This window comes from Mixophyes fleayi, chromosome 2, assembly GCF_038048845.1.
Source record: "Mixophyes fleayi isolate aMixFle1 chromosome 2, aMixFle1.hap1, whole genome shotgun sequence".
NCBI classification, from domain to species: Eukaryota; Metazoa; Chordata; class Amphibia; order Anura; family Limnodynastidae; genus Mixophyes; species Mixophyes fleayi.
This window is the reverse complement of record NC_134403.1, coordinates 264,080,282-264,103,723: the sequence shown is the minus strand read 5'-3', so window position 1 is coordinate 264,103,723 and position 23,442 is coordinate 264,080,282. Positions and strand designations below refer to the sequence as shown.

General features: G+C 41.2%; 1 protein-coding gene across 5 annotated transcripts in view; it reads right to left on the bottom strand.

Annotated features, from left to right (window-relative positions):
- The window catches only part of TMCC2 (transmembrane and coiled-coil domain family 2), a 59,226-nt gene that overhangs the window by 11,689 nt on the left and 24,095 nt on the right, over nt 1–23,442 (bottom strand). For 2 of the 5 annotated variants that reach the window (XM_075196111.1, XM_075196115.1), the window contains 2 exons: nt 12,355–12,618; nt 3,956–4,647 (listed from right to left, as the gene is read on the bottom strand). In XM_075196111.1, the coding sequence (XP_075052212.1) occupies nt 3,956–4,647; nt 12,355–12,618 (956 nt within the window). Of the gene's footprint in view, nt 1–3,955; nt 4,648–12,354; nt 12,619–13,691; nt 14,511–17,651; nt 17,813–23,442 lie in introns of those variants that run through there. The other 3 variants (XM_075196114.1, XM_075196113.1, XM_075196112.1) reach the window with 3 other exon arrangements.

Below are 23,442 nucleotides of genomic sequence, written 5' to 3'. Positions count from 1 at the left end.
GACTGTGCTAATTATCGCCCTATCTCCCTGCTTAACACAGACGTTAAATTATATGCAAAAATTTTGGCTAACAGATTAAATTCGGTCCTTCCCTCCCTTGCCCACTATGACCAAGTTGGCTTAATTCCGGGCAGCCAGACCAGAGATAATACAAGGAGAATTGCTGATCAGATTCATATCATTGATACCAGGAAGCCTTCGGCTATTATTTTCTCTCCTGATGCCAAGAAGGCTTTTGACTGGATCTCCTGCAGCTTATCCCGAGCCTTGTCGGCGTTTGAAATCTTAGGTAGCCTCGTTACTGGTATTCAAGCCTTGTATTCTCGACCCTCTGCGAAAGTCATGATCAACGGTTCTCCGTCTGACCACATTACCATATCCAACGGTACCCACCAAGGTTGTCCTCTTTCCCCTCTTATCTTTGCACTCATTATAGAGCCTCTTGCTGCTTCCATCCGAGCCTGTCCTCATATACGAGGTGTGCGGACAAGGGATTTGGAGAGTAAGCTTTCTCTCTTCCCGGATGATGTCTTTTTGACTCTCCAACAGTCAGGGAAGTCACTCCCCGGACTCTTCAACATTTTACACCATTACTGGCGCCTTTCTGGTTATAAGATTAATTATTGCTAAATCAGAAGCCCTTCTGCTTAATATTTCCAACCGGGAGAGGCTAGCCCTCACCTCCTGCTTCAACTTTAGGTGGCAAAGAAAGAAAATCAAATATTTAGATGTTTTTATCACCGACTCCTATGACTCCCTGTACCAGGAAAATTACCTGGGCCTTTTCGCAAAAATCAAGTCAGAACTCTTCTCCTGGCGTTCATTGATTATCTTGTGGCTGGGCAGGATCATTTCTGTCAAGATGAACCTCCTTCCTAAGCTTCTTTATTATTTTCAGACCCTTCCTGTTAGAGTCCCCCTTTCGGAACTTTCTTCTATCCTAAATGTCTTTCTAAATTTGTCTGGAATGGCCAGTCTCTTAGGGTCAAGCTGGCTCTCCTAAAGAGGCCCACCAAATGTGGTGGTAGGGGCTTCACGGATTTGAAGAGTTATTATTGGGCTGCTCACTTGAGTCAGATTGTTCTCTCCTCAGGGGTGCTCTTTTCCCCACTCCTACTTCCCCCTTTGAAACCTTATGTCTCTCCTTACCCTTGGGTAGAGGCACGATTTCCTATATCTACAGCTTAATTCTTGATATACTTTTGCCTCCCGGCGGGAGACACGAGAGGGAGTGGGAGAGGGATTTGGGCCCTCACCCCGGGAGGATTATTGGGAGATTATAAGGGAACAGGTTGCCACCAGCTCTATTTCCACCTTGATAAAGGAGAATGCATATAAAGTATACTAACGGTGGTACTTTACCCCGAGAAACTTACTAAATTGTTTCCCTCTAGTTCTCCATTATGTTGGCGGGGTTGTGGCCAGATGGGAACCTTTCTATATATTTGGTAGACCTGCCCTAAAATGTCCTCCTTTTGGGATCAAGTTAGGACCCTCCTCTCCTCCCGCCTTCCGTGTCCTGTACGGAAAGACCCATGGTCTTTTCTTCTCTGCCACCCCCTGACAATGACAGACATTCAGCGAAATTAGCTTCCCATATCCTTGCTGCAGTGCGATGCTTAGTGGCTAAGTCATGGAAACAAGCTGAACCCCGCACTATGGCGGCCCTACGCTCCTAAATTTAGTTTATAGCCCAGATGGAGCAGATTACAAATGAGGCTCCTTGGCTTTACTTATAGGGTTCGGGAAGTATTTTCTTCTGCATTTTATTTTTCTCCTTTAGCGACGACCAGTGTCCCCCCCCCCCCTCCCACCTCATATTCTTAGAAAATGTTATACAATCTTGAACAATTAGTGCAAAAAATGTTTTTTTCATTTGTTTGTTCTATGACAATCCGTTGCTGTTTTTGATATTTGCTATTCAAATGTCTCCCTTTGCATTGTCATCTACTTATGCTTTATTATTTCTTATCTTTATGCAAGGTACTAATTGCTGATTCTTGTCTGTATATCAATGCTATTTTTCAAAATAAATAGTTTAAAAAAAAAAAAATATGTATGATTTTGACTTTTAATAATAAATTAATCCTTATTTATTATCCATTGGTCAAGGTTTATATGCAATTTTGTATATTTGCTTTTATTCTGTATATATATTGTATATAACCTTTGACTCTAACCATATTGTGTAAAATAAATGTTAGTAAATTACTGGCATGTTTAAAAAGTCAGACATAAGTTCCCTCCCAAATATACATATATATTATACCGAAAACCGCTCTTTAAGGATGGGCAGCTGCTTATGGGCAAGTGCTGTGTGCTTGCCTCCCCCTGAGCTAAAGTCTGCCAGCCAGCCCCTGCATGCTTTCCACCAGGTAATAACTGATCTCCATTTATGGATCTGTCATCAACAACTCCCACCAACTTTCTGTCCCCTTTTTAGGCTACATTCAAAATACTCTCTTAGGACTCCACACAATTATTACGGCTGGCGGTCTTATCATAAACTTGTAGAACAAGATGGAGAGGTTTTCACCTATAGCAGCCACCTTTACAGTAGAGCTCGCTATGCTCGCAGGTACTCGGATGCCCCCAGGTCTTAAACTCAGAGTAGTACAGGTTTATGAACGTACCGTAGAGCAGAGAAGTGGGGAATAGTGAATCAAGTGTGGTCAGGAAACAGGCCGAGGTCTTAGGTACGAAGCAGATACCGTGGTCAGAAACAGGCAAGATGTCAGGGCTGGCAGCAAACGAGGAGGGTCCAGAAATGAAGCAAAGGTCTGAGCAACAGGCAAAGAATCAAAGTCCAATAAACAAGGCCAAGGGTCATACACAAGCAATCCAAAACAGCAAACAAGTTCAAGGCACAGGAGCAGGTTAGCAAACAGCAACTGAGAACTTTAACCGGCAGGGAGGCTAAGCCCTCCCTGCCTTATATACAGAGACTGGGCAATGGCAGCAGAGGAGCCCAGCAGGGAGTAATCAGCCTCCAAAGGCTGATAAATTAATATAATTTAATTAACCAGTTGTGCATGCGCCCGGCTGCCCTTAATGCCGGGATGCGACGCTAGAAACTACAACGTCCCGACCATTGTCTAGACATCGGCTGTGGCGAAAACAGGAAGTGACGTCCCGATCGTGATGGAGACAGCAGGGGACGCGTCCTGCGGGCACAGTGAATCACTGCGCCTGAGGCACCGCCGCGACTCGTGACAACAATCCATCACTTCCAGAATCCCTAAACCTCCCCCCTCTCTCCAGGACAATATAGGGTATTTTTAAGATGTTGAGTTAATAAAAGTCTATATATTATTGTTTTTTATACCTTAGGTGTCATTTCACATTATTACACATTAATTTATGGACATCTATGGTTTGATTTATTTGCATGTGTGGATTGCAAGTGTTGCTGACATTTGGTGTAAATTTCATTACAATAGCCACATTAAATATATATTTACTGAGAAAAATGTTGATGTGTTCAATACTTATTTCACCCGCTGTATCTCTTAACTTATTTTTTAATACAGAGCGGTGAGAAAAAAAACTGTAAACACTTTTGATTTATCTATATTCTTGTATGACAATGACCTAAGTGTGATCTGATCTCTATCTAATTGGTATTACTAAACAATACACATAACAAACAAAAATGTTACTTTTATAGAGTAGCGCTGTTAAAAAGAGTTCTGTTAAATATTAGTTCTTTATTTGTATAGTAATTACTGTACTTGCAATATGTCAGCTATCAGTACACAAATGTAAACTGGACTTTCAGCATAAAAAAGTAGCTATGAAGTTCTGTATCATAAGTATTTATAAGCATTTATCATATCAAATGTACTCATAAGGAAAATAATCTACTGACTAACAGCAGACTATTTGTGCCTATGTTTGGATATTATATTTACTATGTATAGAGAAATAAAATCGGTGTTAGTTCTGCAGCACCAACCTGTAGCGTTCCTCTTGAAGACATTGAGTCATGTAACTGTAATCTCTCTGCAGTTGTGATTTCAAGTCTTCCATTGAATCCTCAAGGTGACTCTGCCCATCTTTGATCTCACACAGTTCCTCCAAGATAGCATCAAAACCTCCATGATGGCCATGATGATGTCCGTCCAGAGTGTTAGACCTTGGGCTGCCAGGACCTGCAGGTCCAGCCCCAGAGTTACTTCCTGCCCCAGCTGACCCAGAAGTAGCACTTGAGCACTCATCATCACTTCCATACTTCGGACTCGGTGCCAAAGTGACACTGCCACTCAATGCTCTTGAGCCACCTTGGCCCTCACCATCCTCTTCCATACCATCTTTAAGATGTGGTATGTTATCAGCACTTCCAAACTTGTTGCGGATAAGGCTGGCAAACTCCCTGGGCTTTGACACCACTGCTGTGTGGGTGACCTGAGATAGGCCAGAAAGTCCTCCCTTTACACCTTCCACTACTCCTCCACCAAAGCCACTAATGCCTGCTCGTACATTTGCTCCCACATCTTTGAGTCCTTGCTGCATGTCCCTCAAAACATCCTTTGGCTGTCGCGATATGCCATTCTGCTCAATTTCCTTCAGTTTCTTGTGATAATGTTCCAACTTCTTGTGCAACTGAGCAATGGTCTGAGCAGACTTCTGATTTTTCTTCTCAAAAACCTGGTGTGAAGGGGAAGAACATATAAAATGTAATTCAGAAACTACTTACATAGTAATAAAAAAGGTATGAAGACATATAAGACAATCGGACACACACGTCAACACACACATAAACAGTGAAGTGTCCGGCACAGTAAGCACACACCATCATTACAAACAATTGGAAACACGAATGTTCAAAACATGTTATTTAGCGACTTTACGCTGTTAAGTAATTTACCCTGTCACCACCAGCGGCAATATCAACCCAATATAAATGACTGATATTAATCTAAATTAAATGTAATGTATCATTATCAGACATGTCTCTAAATGCAGTCTGTTTGTGTGATCATCTTCTCACTGCACTAATTTGTGAAATGAAAAATGTATGAATTGTCATTCTAAGATTCTTAGTTCCAAGAATGACCCATATGGGTCAATCTTGGAACTAAGGCTGAGTTCCAAACAAGAGGATTACTTTCTTGGCCAAACAAGTGGATGGCAAAATTGGATGAGATCCTGTTATTCGGTGCTCAGGCAAAGTAATCAAGTAGCCATTATACGCAGACTGGAACATTATCACACACCGGCCAATAGTGGTCATTTTCCAACCACATTTATGAACATGCCCAATAGAAAACTGATTCTTCTAATGTGGCACTTATTTTTATTATTTTTCTAACAGAAAAAAAGAGGGCGGTCATGAAACACCTTGAAAACAACGTATGTGAGCAAGGAATCAATGTAAATGTTTATAGCTCATTCAATGATAAAGTGATGACTTCCAAAACAAATATACAACTGGGGTTACTTAAGGAGAAAAAAGGATAATCTTACCCTAGAAGTCCCCATCGAGTGAGTACTGGTATGTAAAAGTCCTCATGCAAACTATGTGGCAAACTATGACTAGGGGGGACAACTGTGTGGCATACTATGACTAAGGGGGCAAACTGTGTGGCATACTATGACTAGGGGGGACAACTGTGTGGCACACTATGAATAAGGTGCACAACTGTGTGGCATACTATGAATATGGGGAAGAACTGTGTGGCATACTATGATAATGGGGGACAACTATGTTGCATACTATGAATATGGGGGACAACTTTGTGGCATACTTTGAATAGGGGGAACAACTGTGTGGCATACAACCAATAGGGGGCACATCTATGTGGCATACTATGAATATGGGGGGGGCAACTGTGGCATACTATGACTAGGGGGGACAACTGTGGCATACTATGACTAGGTGGGACAACTGTGACATACTATCACTAGGGGGGACAACTGTGTGGCATACTATAAAAGGGGGGACAACTGTATGGCATACTATGAATTGGGGGGACAAATGTGTGCCATACTATCAACAGGGGGGACAAATGTGTGCCATACTATGAATAGGGGGGACGACTATGTGGCATACTATAAATATGGGGGACAACTATGTGGCATACTATGAATACGAAAGACAACTAAGTGGCATACTATAAATATGGGAACAACTATGTGGCATACTATGAACATGAGAGACTACTAAGTGGCATACTATGAATTAGGGGCACAACTGTGACATAGTATAAATTGGGGACACAACCATGTGGCATGATAATATATATATATATATATATATATATATATATAGTTGCCAAACCCTGGCTTATAACATAGACTTGCGGGTGGTTGCCAGTTGACCCAGAATGGGACAGCATCAAGTTAGTCAAGTTGATGGAAGGGTTAATGGGCATATGATGCCATCTAGAATTGTATAATCTCTTCTGCAAAGTGCGTTCTCATAAGCATAGTTAGCCACATCAGAAACTGTTGGACGTAATATGCAGCAGATGGTTAAGAGAAGATACTTGACATGATATTGGCTTGAATGGAATTTACCAGATGTAAGGCAGGAGTGGAGAGGCAGAAGGATGCACAGATGGCGTAAGAACTATTAATTTGCAAAGCAAAGTATTCAAAATCTAATAAGAAATTGGGAAATTAGTACTTAACATTTTTAACATTTATTAAATATAAAAACCATGATTATGTACATGCCGATATTTTGTTATAAACCTACCCTGTCTTACGCCACACCTGTTTACCTGTGACCCTGATCCTCGGCTCATTATTTAACCTCACACTTGCCCTGCCTGCCATGACCAGTCTCTTATCACAAATGTGCCTTGCCCTTAGTCTACAGGTGAGTCCTGTGTCAGCTGATGCCAAGTGGGTAGAACCTGGGGGTCACAAACTGTGGGTGTCTTGCAGTTGAGGTCCATAGTAAAGACTAGACACGCATTAGACTCCATGCCCCCGGTGAGCCAGTGTCAACCACTAGCAGAACAGTGGGTCTATAGGCACAATCAGCTAAATTAACCACTGTCCGTGTCAGTTATCTCAGACTATGAACCCTTGCTGACTTGCTAGTTATTGTGAACCTCTAAGCAAATTGAGAAGCAGGAAGCAAAACAGAACTACATCATTCCACTTCTTCATGGACTGACCACACACATGGACTTGCCCACAGTTTTAAGTACCAGATCTGTTTTTGTACCTGCACTGAAACCATCTGTTTTGAAAGTTTCTTCCCTCCATATTTACTTGCCACCTTGTTATGATGAGAATTCTCAGGCCTGTTGGGGTTTTCTCAACCAGTGTGCAATCCAGTTTAAGCTTTAACCTAGAAACTTCAGCTGAGAATGTGTCATAATGGCATATGTCCTATTCCTCTGCACTGACAAAGCTCTTGCCTGGGCTTGAACTCTACAGTAAATTTAATTTAAATTGATTCTCCTCTATGCACTGTGCATGATTCATCGCAGCCTCTCAGAAAGTATTTCATTAGTCTGGTTGGGTAAGCTTTACCTCCTGAAGTCTATTACAATTACAACAGGACACAATGCTCCTTAGTAAGCTATTCATTTTTCGGAAATTGATAGTCCACCTCTGGCAAGATAAGATAGGATGAGTTAGCAGGTCAAGATTTTCCAGCATTTCTTGATGACCTCATCAATCATTGCGATAACATTGATATTGCTTTCAGAGAGCAATCCCACAAAAGAGAATGCACATACAAAAACATTCCTGTCTCTCATCTCCAGAAACTGGTTATTCCACTAGAAACCTATGCAGGTGGAACGATTTCACCTTTCTGAAGTGAAAAGCTCTTAAAGGCAATGTCTTGGGCTTTGTATGTACTGTAGCACCAAGGGCCACATTGTCAGCCAGGACCTGCTTAAATCGGGAAGCAACAAATCCTAGGTCGTTCCAGATAGAACAACTGGGAAGTGTTGACATCTTTCCAATCAGTTAATTTTATTTTAAAATTTCACTTTCATATTTTGAAATTTATTACTACTATGGTCTCCTTGGATTCAATGGTGCTGCAAACTTTGTTGAACAAGCTCCTTTTAGAGAGAATCACAATCCAGCAGTTCCACTTGAGAAGTCCTTCTGCATTATAACCATTGATATGGGTATCATTCCTGGAAATTATATTTGGTTTAAGACTGCTTCCCTTAATTTAAAATTGGGGTTCTGCATAAAGAACAAATCTTTATGTCATTCCCTAATCATTAACTCTGGTTTACCCTATTGCAACAGCACCTTCTTGTCACCAGTCCAGTCATATCATGTCATAGTTTTTTTGTGCTTGGCACATGTCTTGAAAGTTTCTAATCTTCAATCTTCTGTTGTCTCATAATATTCAGAATTTGCCTACATTTTCTGTAAACAAGAGGACAAAATTATGCCATCACACTGTCCTTTTGATTTGTGCCATCAACTTAATTACAGGTAACGCTCCTCCTAAAAGGGGTTACAGGGGTTTACAGGGGGGGGGGGCTAAACAAAATACCAATTAAAAATTGGTAGTCTTTACTAATCTATTAACGCTTTGCCTGCCTTCCAGGAGCTGTCCATTTTACTAACCTAGACTTAAGAAGAGCATAAAACCTAATGAGGATAAAGGAAAGTGACAGATGAAATGACATTTTGAACACCCAAAATATTAGAAATAGCTCATCATATTTTTCAGCCTTCACAGAGCCCTGGCTTTAATATAACATTGCCGGAAAATGGTCAAAAAGCTTGGCCAACTAAATGTGGTAAATGTACCCTACAGCTTAACATTGAGACACTTCTTTTTGTAGTTGTGGGGTCCTATTCCATAATAATAACACTGGTAAGCATCATCCTTATGGCTTCTTTCCAATAAATGATTTCCAGACCAAAGAAACTACTGCACTGCAAAGTGAGAAGTGTAAACAGTAAAGCTAACCTTGGTGGAATGAAGGCCCTTTGTAGTTGCGCTCCACCCAATCTCCATTTACATTGATCATAAAAATCTCCAGTATCTACAATACGCTGAAAGGCTGAATCCTTGACAGACCTGATGGGTGCTCTTTTAATGCTCGTTTGATTTAATTTTCACACATTAGCTTTGTTCCAGGAATGTCAGAGCTAACACCTTCTCTTTACCCTTGACCTTTTGGACTAAGATCACCTTAAAAGTACTTAACATATCATTGATCCTTCAAGTATAGTGGTAGAGCTAGATCATTCAACACTGGAAACACAGATTTTATTCACAGGCTCTGATCATCCCGATGTTAACACAAAACACGGAAATTGATTACCACAACCTTTTTGCTGCCTTGATTTAAAGGAATATATTTCATCCTGGCATATAATGTATGTGCTCCAAATAAATTTTCTCCCCAAGTTTCAGAAGGTTCTCTACTTCTCCTTCCCGTGCTAATAAATTCTTGGACTAGCTCTGCATACTTTTTTAGCAGACTTGCACATTCCAAAGATTTCACAGTCATCCGAGAAGTGGCTGATAATTTTTATAAAATGTCTCATTAAGTTTACCATCTGCACCTCTACTTACAAAGTCTTTTATTAAAAAAAAAATTCACCTCCATGGTTTACCCATTCACATTATCTTTGATAGAGGAGTGAAATGTGTTTCCAAGTTTTGGTGGACTTTCTGCAAGCAATAAGATATTAAATTGGATCTATTTTTGTTGTACCACCCTCAGTCAACTGGACAGACAGAGGGGGTCAATCAGGTCCTTGAATACTAGATCTGGACACCAAAACATTGGACAGATCTACTCTCTTGGGCAGATTTTGCACACAATGATCATGTTCAGGAGTCTACAACTAAAAGTCAACATTTCATAGTTAATATAGTCCATATTTCAAAGTTTTAATGTTCTTCCAAATCTCCCAATTCCAATTTCCAAATCTCCAGGGACACTGCTGTTGATACTGCTATCTTAAAAGAAACTCATTATTTCCTCCTTAAAGGTTCAATTCTTCACAAAATGTATGCTAACAGACATCATAAACCATTACTTCCAATATAGTTTGGAGATAAGGTTTGGCTCACTATTATCAATTTCAAAGTTCCCTCTCACAAACTCAAAGTCCTCATTTATTTGGTACACATAAAGGTATTAGATGTTAATCCTGTTTCTTGAAGGTGTCTCCCATTCAACACATTCCCAATGTCATCCATTTATCTCTTCTCAAACCTTTGGCGGTCCATTGTTGATTGTTTTTTGTCTTTCACCAAAACCACTCTTGATTAATCTTCAATAGGGTGTAAACATAAAGCAAATCTTAGATTCCAAGATGTCACATGAAAATCATTTTGTTTGGTTAATTGACAGGGCTTTGGCTCCTGAAGAAAGATCCCAGGTCAAAGCTTCTGATTTGCATGCCCTTTTTGGTCAAGAAATCCATTTATGTTTTCCACTTAAACTGGTTAGGAGAAGCCTGGAGGTCCATCCATAAGGTAATCCATCTGTAACATGCCTCTCTTAGACAATCCGTCCTCGATCCTGATACAGCATAGGTGCATGGCGTGACTTAACTCCCCTCTTATATACCCCGATTTATTTCACATATCATGGTGGTGCCTGATGCCAGCAGCAGGTGAAGGATTCATTATGGCATTGCAGTTGGCAATGCCATAATAAATAAATAAATTAATAAATTTACCTCTGGGCCTACTGACCAAATATCTGTCTGATTTCTGATTACGCACCTGCAATGCCCACCCTAACCCCTGGCCTGTCTCCAACCATGAACGTTTTTCGCCCTTCGTCTTCAGGTGTGCGTTGTGTCAGTTAGTGTCTAGTGGGCAAACCTGGGACTGAAACCTGTGTCTCGCCACAAAGCCCATCAAATCCATGCAGGAGTTCTTGGCTCCACATTCCAGGTGAGACAGCACCAACCACTAGCAGCACAGTGGGTCCACAATCACTGACAGTAACTTCACCCATGGTATGTAATAGATTATTTAAATCAGTCGAAGCTATAGCACGAAAGAAGGGTCAAGTTGCAAGCTGGAGGAGAGCTAAGGAAAACACAGGTGAAAAGAGGACTTCAATTGTATTACTTAGCTGCAGCCAAATCTCATCTAAATTACAATACACATAAGCTAAATTTACACTGCAGGTCTGTGCGACTTTTAGAATTGACCAGAATGTTTTCAAAAATATTTTTTTAGATTAATACCCCACCCTCTACCTATATTATAAGGGGTCCCCCCTTAGACTACCTTGTGTCTAACTCATGTAAGAATTGAGTCTCCACAAATTAGGACCTGATGTTCAGGATATGTTGACCTCAACCCCATCGTGTGGGGTGCTTTTGCTTATATTCATCCCTGAATTGGTGAAGAAGTACTGTAACAACAAAATGTTCAGCTAAACAATACTTTGAGAAAGTTGATTTAATAAGACTGGTGGGTCAAATAAGTGCTCTCTCCCTGCATCATTTCCATTATAATTGTGAAAATCCTGAAATGATTTACCCTCAATAATCCTTCCATTTTTTCACTTACCTACCCAGTATTTTGGGTGACTTCTGCAAATATGTATGTGCTTATGTTTTCTTTCCCCAGGGACTTGCTGTGCATGCTGTTGGTTTTATCACACTGACTTCATGCAAAACAGTAGGTTTCAGGATCATTGATCCCCATGAAAGCAACCCCTTCCTCATTTCCACACTAAGGGAAAAATGTATCAAGCTGAGACTTTCTGGTGGGTTTGAAAAGTGGAGATGTTGCCTATAGCAACCAATCAGATTCTACCTGTCATTTTGTAGAATGTACTGAATAAATGATAACTAGAATCATGGTTGCTATAGGCAACATCTCCACTTTTCAAACCCGCCAGAAACTTGCAGCTTCATACATTTACCCCGAAGTCTTTATAGAGCCAGTGGCCTGGAAACATTGCAGTTTCAGTGATCTGTATTTGCGGTAAAACTGCTTTACGTATACAAAGCATCTCAACATGTGTGAATGAGCCCTAGTCATATAGCATGCCACAAGAAAGCACTGGGTGCCTGTTGAATGGCCTCGAAGAGAGCTGTCCAAGATTGTATATTAAGAAGATCACAAATATGATAGAGCTAAATGTTGGAGTGCCAAATACTATTATAAAATATCACCATACAACAGAAACTATGAAGGAAGCAAGGGAAGATGGGGGTCCCGGGCCTCGATAGCTGCCATTTGGATTTCTTAACGTTAAACTGTGGACAGTTAACTGTATAATACATGAAAACATTAATATTGAATTTGCTATGGGTACTTCAGTAATTTTCAGTTGTACCAATGTTACCTCAATGGACTACAAAGATCACAATTGTTGTGTTCACCTGAAATACAAAGGGATGTAGAATACATTTTTGCTTTTGAACTACTATTAATACCTGTTTGATGCGAGAAGCCTGCTGCCGATCTGCATTATTGGCCAACTTCAGATACTCTGCCACATTATCATCTCGTGCCTCCTGCTCAATCTTGATCTGTTCTGTGATCTTGAGGATCTTTTGATGTAGGTGGTCCATGGCCGCTTTGGTGCGCTGCGGATCTGGTGCCCCCTCGGGGACTTCGATGCTGATGTTCCCCTCGGAACCGCCATGAAGCGTACTGGGGGGGAGACTTAGGGTACTCAAATCCCCCTTGTCCAGCTGCTGATGATTGAAAAGATGACAAAGATCAGAATCTGAATATTGTAGTCAGAAACAAAATTTTAAACTTTAGAAAAATTCAACAAAAAACAAATATTGCAACTGTCTACTGAGGAATCATTGTGTGACAGACAGTGGTCAAAGTTGAAATTTAGAAGTGTCAGTATGGAAAATGTAAGTGAATGGAATTTGATAGTTTTACAATGAAAGCAGTAGGAGAAGTGGCGGTATGGCATAGCACCGTATGCCTGCCCACTTCGACCACTGCTGATGGATAATTACTTTATTAACACTTTGCATATGTAAAATTTAAATACATAAAAAGCCATCAATGTTAATCAAATCATTGGCACCTGACTAAACCAAGCATTATGTTAGCATAAAAGCAAAAAAAGATATATGTAATGAAAGTGGTATGAGCTTGATAGGGCTTGGACAGATCTCTACACATTTGTACAGTGCACTTTCTAAAATGTTTCAGCAGAGGCATCTCCTGAGAGAGCATAGCAAGTGTGCACATACATATGTGCACGGCAGGCCAGCTAGGAACACAAAGGACTTTAGCACTTCCGAAATAAGTTCCTGTATTAGCAACATAATATTGATAAGGTAAATGTATTGTTACTGCATCTTCAATGTTCAGACCTCTGTTTAAAAAATGATCACCTCCTCCTGCTTCTTTGATGATTTCCTACTGTTCATTTAATGACCTCCTCTTATGTCAATAGAGTTAAATTACTATTTTGCATTTAGGTACAAAATTGTCACGAAACAATAGTAAGTAATTAGACGCTTGATTTCTTTGTATTTTACTTTGTGCTAGACAAATAAAAGTCAATTGCTGATTGGTTGCTGTGGTTCAGAACACCTAAATGCAATGTTAAAAAACATTAATGTGTATATGTGAATATTCCATTCATTGCCAGAACTTGTATATTTGGTTCAGTGGCTCTTACCATATCACCAAAATTTTAAACCTCAAAATATACCCTATGTATAAAACCTTGAGCACACATTATGTTACCCCTTTCCCAAAGATGTAGTTTAAGTCATTCACACCACACAGCTATACTTACACCAGCTACCAGGAGAGGGTTTACAAGCTGCATCTTCACAGGCACAGGATCAGCAGGGAATATTTCTGGCAACAGGAGACCCAAAGGATTTGTGCAAAGAGCCTGTCCAAGTGCCCCCACAAATGGTAATTCTTCTTCTCCCTCCCTCATGATGACCCCCCAAGTTAAGGAACAAGCAAAGAGAATAGTTGGATACAGAGAATGGAGACAGGTGTAAAACAGAAAAAACGGAGGTAATGATCTGGAGACAAACACAGGAGAAAAAAATGAGATATACAAACTAGAAACAAATGTCTATGAGGGGGGACGAGGGGAGCAGAACAAAACATAAATGTTGTAATATAAAATGGGTCCTGCAGCATGAAATTGAAGGTTCTTTTACTATGGTTCAGGGAAAGGCTTAGAAAATAAAAGAAATAAGAAAATAGAAAACCGAATAGGTTGCAACAGAATGCAGTCCACGATCTAGCAGTCTGTCCTCACCTCTGACAGGACAACCCAGAGGGGAGGGAATGGTTATCTCCGAGCATGCACTGTCAATCAATGGCCATCACATGAGTGATCTATCAGCCCACAGGGAATACTTGGACACAAGGACATGCCTGCTCCCAAATATTGATCTGATTCAGGGACATTAGCTGCCAGAATATCTAGTACAAACATAACCCAAGGGATGCCACATTAGTTGTTGCCCACATTTAAATAAATGCTGGAGAAGTACATTGCATGATGTGTCTGGCACACTGCAACGGAACATGGAAAACAGTCCCAAGAAGTAAATAAGCAAGTGATTATTATACTATTCTATTTTACATTCTAATTAAAATACATGTTAACTTAAGAGCGAGTATTCCGAATTGCACCTGGAAGCTGTAACTGCAGTAGTCACTAAAAACAAATGGTTTCACTAGCTAATTTTTCAAAGGCAATGAACAACAGTTGGCAAAAATTACACAGCTGAGTTTATAAGAGATAACAAGTGTCTCCTAAAGCTCATAAACATAATCTCTAACGACAGGAATGTTTTATATATCACTGACTATATTTAGATGAAATAGGAAAGCATTGCAAATTGCAGCAGAAAAGTGTCCACCGGTAATCACATACAGTAAATAAGAATCTCATTTAGATTTGTAGATAATATATGTCTTGCAAGTTACCAACAAAATATTAATTCAGCATGAATTTCCTAGACAGATTTGTATGCAGTTCAGTAACTGAACTATCTAATCTTGACAACCTACTGTGTCAGGCTGAAGTAGAGTGATTAGGATAACATATAATGCTGAACTTAGTGACAGCTTACCGAAGACATTAAGATCCAATGTGTATTATACTGGAGGTGGTTTATATTGCATTTTACATGGAGAGGCTTCCAAAGGCACGCCACGCTGATGAAAATAAACTGCTAAAAAATAACGTTTTATTATGCAGGATGCAATGTGCACAAATGTTTTCTTGAACGTGTATACAAATACAAGTTTATGTCTTAGTAATACATCCTTATATATCATGTCTTTGTTGCTATGTTTAAATGACATGAATGGAATCAAACAGCAGAAACAAATCTCACCATTTAAATGTATGGCTGTATAAATAGCAGATACTAAGATGAATGAATGAAAAGTCATGCTCAGACTTTACTATATGTCTGCAAGGTACATTGCTAGTGAATGTAATTTAATCACAATACCTTTTAGAACTAGGAAATATATGTGTTATACTATGTATTACTCCTGCTGCAGTTCTCATAACCCAAAAAAATTAAGGAGCCCATAGTTAATAATTGTTTGTGCCCGGTCTAAGAAGCCAAATTAGATTTTTCCCATTCTTGCTATGCTAAGCTAGAGTGAAACTATCATTAATAGTTTTGTGTAGTTTGGAATATATCAAAACAAATCACAAACAAAATGCCTAATTTTCACAATAATGTCCACTAAATTTTATACTGGTCAGTATGGGGTTCTAAAATGGGTTACGACAGTGATGTACAGTAAAATAATAACTGCACTGTTTACTGGTCATCAAAATTGGACTCAGCATTTTATAAGAGTAATCAAATGGGTGACTGGAGATCACTTGAGGGAGCTCTATATGGTATACTGATCATCATGATTAGACTCTGCATAGTATACTTCTCATTATATGATGGGACTCTGCATGGTATACTTGTCATTCTATGATAGGGCTCTGCATGGTATACTTGTCATTGTATGACGGGACTCTGTATGGTATACATGTCATTGTATGATGGGACTCTACATGGTATACCTGTCATTGTATGATGGGACTCTGCATGGTATACTTGTCATTATATGATGGGACTCTGCATGGTATACTTGTCATTCTATGATAGGGCTCTGCATGGTATACTTGTCATTGTATGACGGGACTCTGTATGGTATACATGTCATTGTATGATGGGACTCTACATGGTATACTTGTCATTCTATGATAGGGCTCTGCATGGTATACTTGTCATTATGTGATGGGGCTCTGCGGTATTTTTTTTTATTATATTAAAGGAACAATATTATTGTATTATTATATCATGGTTGCATTATGCTCCCATTAGCAATCAACCCAGGTAATATAATTATATATTAATATTTCCCCATAATATAATACAATATTATTGTCCCTATAACAAAATGAAAAATAAAATTTGCCCCCATAAGCTAATTATAAATTAATTTTGCCCTTTAATCAATGATGGTTGACCCCATAATAAATATGTTAATGGTGCTTCCTCTTATGTTCTGAATGGCAAGATTCATCCTCTAATTTTGCCTCTCACTACCACCTCTTTTGTTTTGATGGCAGTTTTGCAACCCCCAGCTTAGTAAATCTGGATGTTTGTATGTTTATCATTGGTAAAATCGGGATGGGGATTTGTAAAGTGGTGTTTTTTTTTTAAAAAAAATGTTCATTCTGTCTTTTTAATGGTGGTTTGGTCTTTAATAAAACAGCCGAAAACTGGCTTTTTCCACACTCCTACTGTAATATCTTCCATACCTGACAATGATTAGGCAGTGGGAGATTTAAAGAGAGAGGACTGCTGTCACATCCAACCCCTCTCAAATCCCTCACACCCCAATTCAAATACAGTGATTAGGCCATAAGATGGGAGACTGTAGAAACCTTTTAATATTATCATTGCTGTTGATTTGCGAGGTGCCACAGTGCTCTGCAGCACGGACAGTGGTGGAAACAGGGCATGTTACTAACTAACCAACTATGTTCCATTTAACCTATGGTTGAAATATAAATAATGTGATAATTACTCTAAAAGTATACATGCCAAACCCTCCATCTCCCACAATACAATATGCTATTTATATATCTAAACACTACTACTACAGGTACAGATTATTTTTGATTATTTTACTAGTATAACCATTTGCAAACAAGCAAAATAATTAGATTTGTAAAATATGTTAAACTTGTTACAACTAAGCTTAAAAGTTTTCATGCAACACCTGCTGAGAAAACAAACACAAAAACCCACAAAATACCACAATACTAAACATACTCGTACATTAAGTATTGTGCAGAGCAATGGAAAGCAGAGAAACAGGATACTGTATTCGACTCTATGTAACTCTGCACACATGTCATTCCTTAAAACCACCACAGGTACTAGGTCAAGTATATCAATATATTAATTGCTACAGTATCAAACAGTATCAAATTACAATTTTCAGAATGTTTCCAAATAAAACCAACTGACCTCTGATATATACTAGTTCGATCATGGACACGGTTGTAGTTAACTTACAGATGACCTATATGATCTGGCTGACCATGGCTTCTACTTCAAATGCTGGGTCGATGTGCTGAGACGTTCTGAATCATAAGGATTCCAGGTAACTTGCCAAAAGCACATACTAAAGAACATACCCTTAATTTCCAGAACAACCCATTTTTGCTCCCTTGTAAAACATTAGAGAAGAAGGATACGGACTGGATGTAACTTCAGCTTCAAATTGATCACACAGGTAAAGCTGGGTGCTAGGAGGAATCTAAACAGTTTTGCATAGATCAACTAAGTAACAGTGGTCCTCTTACACATTTAGCCGCACCCAGGAGAGAGGGGGGAAGGCAACAGCTGATAGAATGGTGACAAGTGCATGTAATGCAATCCCATGTGCTACATGCCATAACCTGACTTGCTCATATAACCCATTCAACACCCGTCTCACTGCCATGCAAATGTAGAAGCCAAAACCATGTCACCTTTCACCACAATGCTTCAGATTCTTATGAAAATATTTAGGATTTGTTTTAAATAATTATGGAAATGTAAGCAATAGACTTAATAATAAATTCCATGCTATTGTAAGTGTATAAGTGATAGTTAATTATCAATGTTATATTTTGTTTTTAAACTAGGTATGATTGAGTAAAACTGAGCACTGCAAAATATATTACTAAGAAAAAATGGTTACGGTACATTTGATCAGTATGTTGCTAACTATAGAGAGCATTTAGCTTCAGACACGAAAACCTAGTTATCAAAGTTTCTACATTTACACTATTTATTGAAATCCAATATGGCCAAGTCACAAGTTACTTTTATACTTCACCCTATTTTTTTCAGTTTGCTCCATAAACTGATAAAAGTCAGTGCAGCACATATTCTTTGCTAGTTACCAGCCTCCAAAACTACCAATCCAGAACGTATGCTGTAGCAGAAACGGTATAAACCACTCTGTCTCCTAAGATCAGTTTAAAATCATTATTTCCTATATGGGCTTGCAGAATTACCTAAACCAGTGCACCCTCCCAAGATGTTTTCATGAAGTGAAGTAAAATAACAACAATGTAGTTAGTAAACATCAAGCTTTATAATACTACACTGCAATTAATGCGACGGACTGTCTCGCCAGGTCCGTCTCCAGGGATATGCGTATTTCTTAAGCTGGGTCTACCACCGGCAATAACACTATTAACTCCAGCACTGACGCTTTGATAGATAGGGAGAAACTTTTCATAGGCACCTAAATGACATTTAAACATGGCAGCTTTGTGCTGTGATGCACATGACCATCGCTGACAACTAACCGTTCCTAATGACGTTATCTATATACACACAGCGGTCAAACTAACCCAGGCCATTGGACTCCTGGATCAGATTTATACTGAATTAGTGTCTGCAATAAGGTTCGTCTCTATGTCAGTTCTGACTCAAAAGGGTCTCCTCTAATAATAATTAAAAAATAAGGTTTCTCTTTCCTGCCATTGGGGGACACTGCGAGACATTGGGGTATAGTGGTGGGCTCAGGAGTCTTGTCACTTTAACTTGTTAAGTCTGTGCACTCCTCCTCTACTTAACCCCCCCTCTCAGAGAGATCCTCAGTTTTTTGTAAGTGACTTGGAGCTAAGGTCACTGGAGTATAGGCTCCTGCCTATACTCTATTAGTCTTTCTAGATATAACAACATGTTTTTAATTTTTTCTTTCCCTTAGGTGCAGCGCGGGACTCCAGCCTAAGACCCAGGAGAGTGAGTAGGACGCAGCTCTGCTCACTCTGGGTCCCAGCGCAGGTAAGAGAAGCCTGGGCTCTCTTACCTTCACCTTCTGCCGGTATTTCCCCTTAGAATAGCAACAGTCTCCAGGATAGCGGACAAGGGGAGAGAGTTTGCAGTCAGCTTCTCCTCCCATGCCGCTTCAGATGCCGGCAGGTCCCCGCTCGCCCCTATGGCAACAAGCAGGAAAAGAGGGGACAAGCGGCGCTCACACTCATTTAGAGGTGAGTTGGCCGTTTCTCATGACTCGCGCTCCTGGGCATTATAGGTGGATACAGCGCGAGTCCAGCGCTTCATGGTGGCTATTTTTGCGAGGTCAGGATGGTGCCTGAAGGCGGAGGTAAGCAGGGTGGACAGAAGCAGCAGGAAGGGGAGGAGAAGTAATGACAACTTCCTCCTCCCAGGCTGTATTTTCCCGCGCACAGGACCCAGTATACTCGTGGGAACACGGAAGTAAACAGTGTGTCAGCGCTGGCCAGATCCTCTGCTTTGCCTCTCCTCTACCGACAGACATAACTGCCTTACAGATTAACAGGCTTGTATGACTAGTGGAGTGTTTTGTGGAGGTTTTACATATGTATGCATTTGTCATGTGAGTTATTTCATGTTATAGGAATTTTCACAGACAGTACTGTATAACTTTTTGTTTTTTGGAGTGGTGCTCTTTTTCTAAAGAGACTTCCTAGCACAAGAGATTTTTTTTTTATAGTCTCATTTTGTCTATATTTCTTTCTATAATTATTTTAAGAAATAGGACAATGGCTGAGAAGGGGACAGCTAAAGGCAAGGGTCGCTCTGGGTCTTCTGTTATGTATTTTACCTGTTCAAAATGTAATACAAAACTTTCTGTTGGACACACAGACCGAGACGCCCTTTGCGCAGCTTGTACTGCGGAAGCTCAGGTGCGTGACAGCCCAGTCCGGGGTGCATCGCCTGCAGTGGTGGAACCGCCTTGGCTGCAGTCCTCCTCTTCAGCTGTGGAAAGACTGACGACAGTTATGCTGCATGTGACAGAGGTACGTGAGAACACTATCCCACTTACACGCATAGGCAGTCAGTCTGAGGAATATGCTTCCACATCACAGGAGGGGTCACCCCAGAGGGAAGACAGGTTATTATCCGTTTCCCAGAGGAGTAAGAGAGCTGTTGTTGACACAGGTCTGGACCTAGAACAGGATTCTGATCTCTCCTCGGCAGAGGAAGGTGAGGTAGATTTGAACCCGGAAGGGGAATGTCGTTATGACTCTGACTCAGTTTCCACTAGTGTGGATGGTTTAATTTTAGGAATCAGGCATACATTAGGGTATGCTGATCCTGAGCACTCAGCGCCCATGGGTGTCTCTCTATTTAAAAGAGCTAAGGCGCAGTTGACTACATTCCCCCATTCTCCAGAGATGTTGGAGATTATTTCTGAGGCTTAGCAGCGACCAAGTAAACAATTTATGATGCCAGGAAAATTCAAATCCCTTTATCCTCTGCCAGCTGAGGACACGGTAAAGTGGGAATCATCTCCTAAGGTGGATACCCCGGTGGCCCGTTTAGCTTCTTCATCTGCTATTCTTGTCCAAGAACGGATAACCCTCAAGGATTACACAGATAAAAAGTGTGATTCTGCTCTTCGCTCAGCATACACTGCTGTGGGAAGTATGTTTAGACCCAATATGGCTGTGGCCTGGGCCAACAAGGCCGTGCAGTTATGGATGGAAGCTTTGATTAAAGGGCTTAGAGATAATATTCTGTGTACAGAGCTCTTACAGATGGCAGAGCAAGTACTGGAGACCTCAGAGTATGTGTCAAACGCAGCTATGGATGCGGTGTCAGTGAATGCTAAGGCATCTGCCCTTATTGTAGCAGCTCGGCGTAACCTATGGTTACGGACATGGTCGGTGGATGCAGACTCTAAAAGGGCTTTGGAGAATCTACCCTTTGACGGCTTAACCCTATTCGGGGCGGAGCTTGAGAGGGTCATCCAGGAGACCACAGGTGGAAAGAACACTTCTCTCCCTACTGCTCCCAACAGGTCCCGTCAAGGAAGGTTTCATTCCTTTCGGAAGTTCTCCCAAGGGGGAGGTACCGTTAATAGAGGGCAATACTCAGCGCCTAGGGATCCTGCTATCAGAGGCAGAGGAGGTAGAGGTGGGGCGAGAAGAGGTTCTACTCGCCCAGCAGATGAGCCCTCTCCATGAAGGGGCTGTTCAGGGGGAGCATCAAGTAGGAGCTCGTCTCCTTCAGTTCATAGATCAGTGGTGGATATCCACACCAGATCTCTGGATTCGAGGGATTGTATCCAGGGGCTATGTGATAGACCTTGCCCACTCCCCCCGTCACAGATTTTTTATCACCCCTCTCTCCTCTTGTCCCCTCAGACGGGTGGCGCTTCAGGAGGCTATTCAAAGACTTCTAACAGCGCAGGTTGTTGTTCAGGTGCCTCCTCTAGAAAGAGGTCTAGGTTTTTACTTGAACCTGTTTCTGGTACCAAAGCCAGATGGGTCCTTCCGGCCCATTCTGAATCTTCGGTCATTAAACAAACATCTGACTATTCTGAAATTCCGTATGGAATCCCTTCGCTCTGTAATAGCAGGGATGGAGAAGGGGGAGTTCTTGGCGTCCATAGACATCAAGGATGCCTACCTACATGTACCGATATGGGAGGGACATCAGAGTCTCCTTCGGTTTGCAGTGGGAGACGCACAGTTCCAGTTCAGGGCTCTCCCTTTCGGTCTGGCTACTGCCCCCAGAGTCTTTACCAAGATTATGGCCATCATGGCAGGTCTGTTGCGCCAGAAGGGTATAACAATTATACCTTATCTAGACGACCTTCTATTGAAGGCACCATCGGCAGTTCTTCTGTCCCACCATGTGCAGACAGTCATACAGTTTCTTCAGAGTCACGGCTGGGTGTTGAATTTACCCAAGTCATCTCTTGTTCCAGCCCAAAAAATGCGTTTCCTGGGTCTGCTTTTCGATACTCAGTCTCTGAGAGTTTACCTTCCAAGGGAAAAAGTCTTAGCCCTGTGGAAAAGGACCAGAGTCATTCTAGTGAAAAAGAGAGTCTTAGTCCTCAGTTGCATGAAACTCTTGGGGACAATGGTCTCGGTTTTCGAAGCAGTCCCTTTTGCACAGTTTCATTCCCGTCCACTTCAGGCAGAGATCTTACTCAAGTGGTCAGGGTCTCAGAAGAATTTAGACAAGCAGATTATTCGTCTGTCCAGATCCACAAGGCTGTCTCTTGTCTGGTGGATGTCCCAAACCAATCTGGAAAAGGGTCAATCCTTACAGACCTGGGCTTGGACTCTAGTCACAACAGACGCAAGTCTGTTGGGATGGGGAGGTGTAACAGGAACTCTGAGGCTTCAGGGTCTCTGGTACCCTCAAGAATCACTTCTCCCAATAAACTTACTAGAGCTCAGAGCAGTGTACAATACTCTGATAGGAGCCCAGAAATTTCTAAGAGGAAAGCCACTACAAATTCAGTCCGACAACGCCACCACGGTGGCATACATAAACCACCAGGGGGGCACGCGCAGTGCGGCTGCCATGCGAGAGACCAGGCGCATTTTGTCTTGGGCAGAGCATCAAGTGCCCAAGATTTCAGCCATTTACATTCCAGGGGTGAAGAATTGGGAAGCAGACTTCCTCAGCAGACACTCACTTCATCCCGGCGAATGGGCTTTGAACAGTCAGATCTTCTCCCTTCTGGTGGACCGTTGGGGCTGCCCGGACATAGATCTGATGGCGTCCAGGCTGAACCATCAGGTTCCACGCTACGGTGCAAGAGCTCGAGACCCAAGGGCGGAAATAATAGATGCCATGTCAGCTCCATGGCCATATCAGATGGTGTATCTTTTTCCTCCAATACCTATGATTGCCCGGGTTCTAAAGAAGTTGAAGAGGGAGAATGTTCCCGCTATTCTAATAGCTCCATTTTGGCCACGCAGAGCGTGGTTCTCAGATCTGCTATTATTAGCAGGGCCTCCTCCATTCCGGCTTCCCATGCGGGCAGATCTTCTGGTCCAGGGTCCATTCCTTTTCCCGGGTTTAGATCAGCTGGCTTTGACGGCCTGGCTACTGAAACCCTAATACTTAAAGCAAAGGGTTTCTCTCAAGAGGTTATAACTACCATGATTAAGGCCAGAAAGCCATCTTCGTCCTCTATATATTATAGAGTGTGGAAGACATATATTTTGTGGTGTGAGTCTAAAAGATTCCATTCCTCTAGATTTA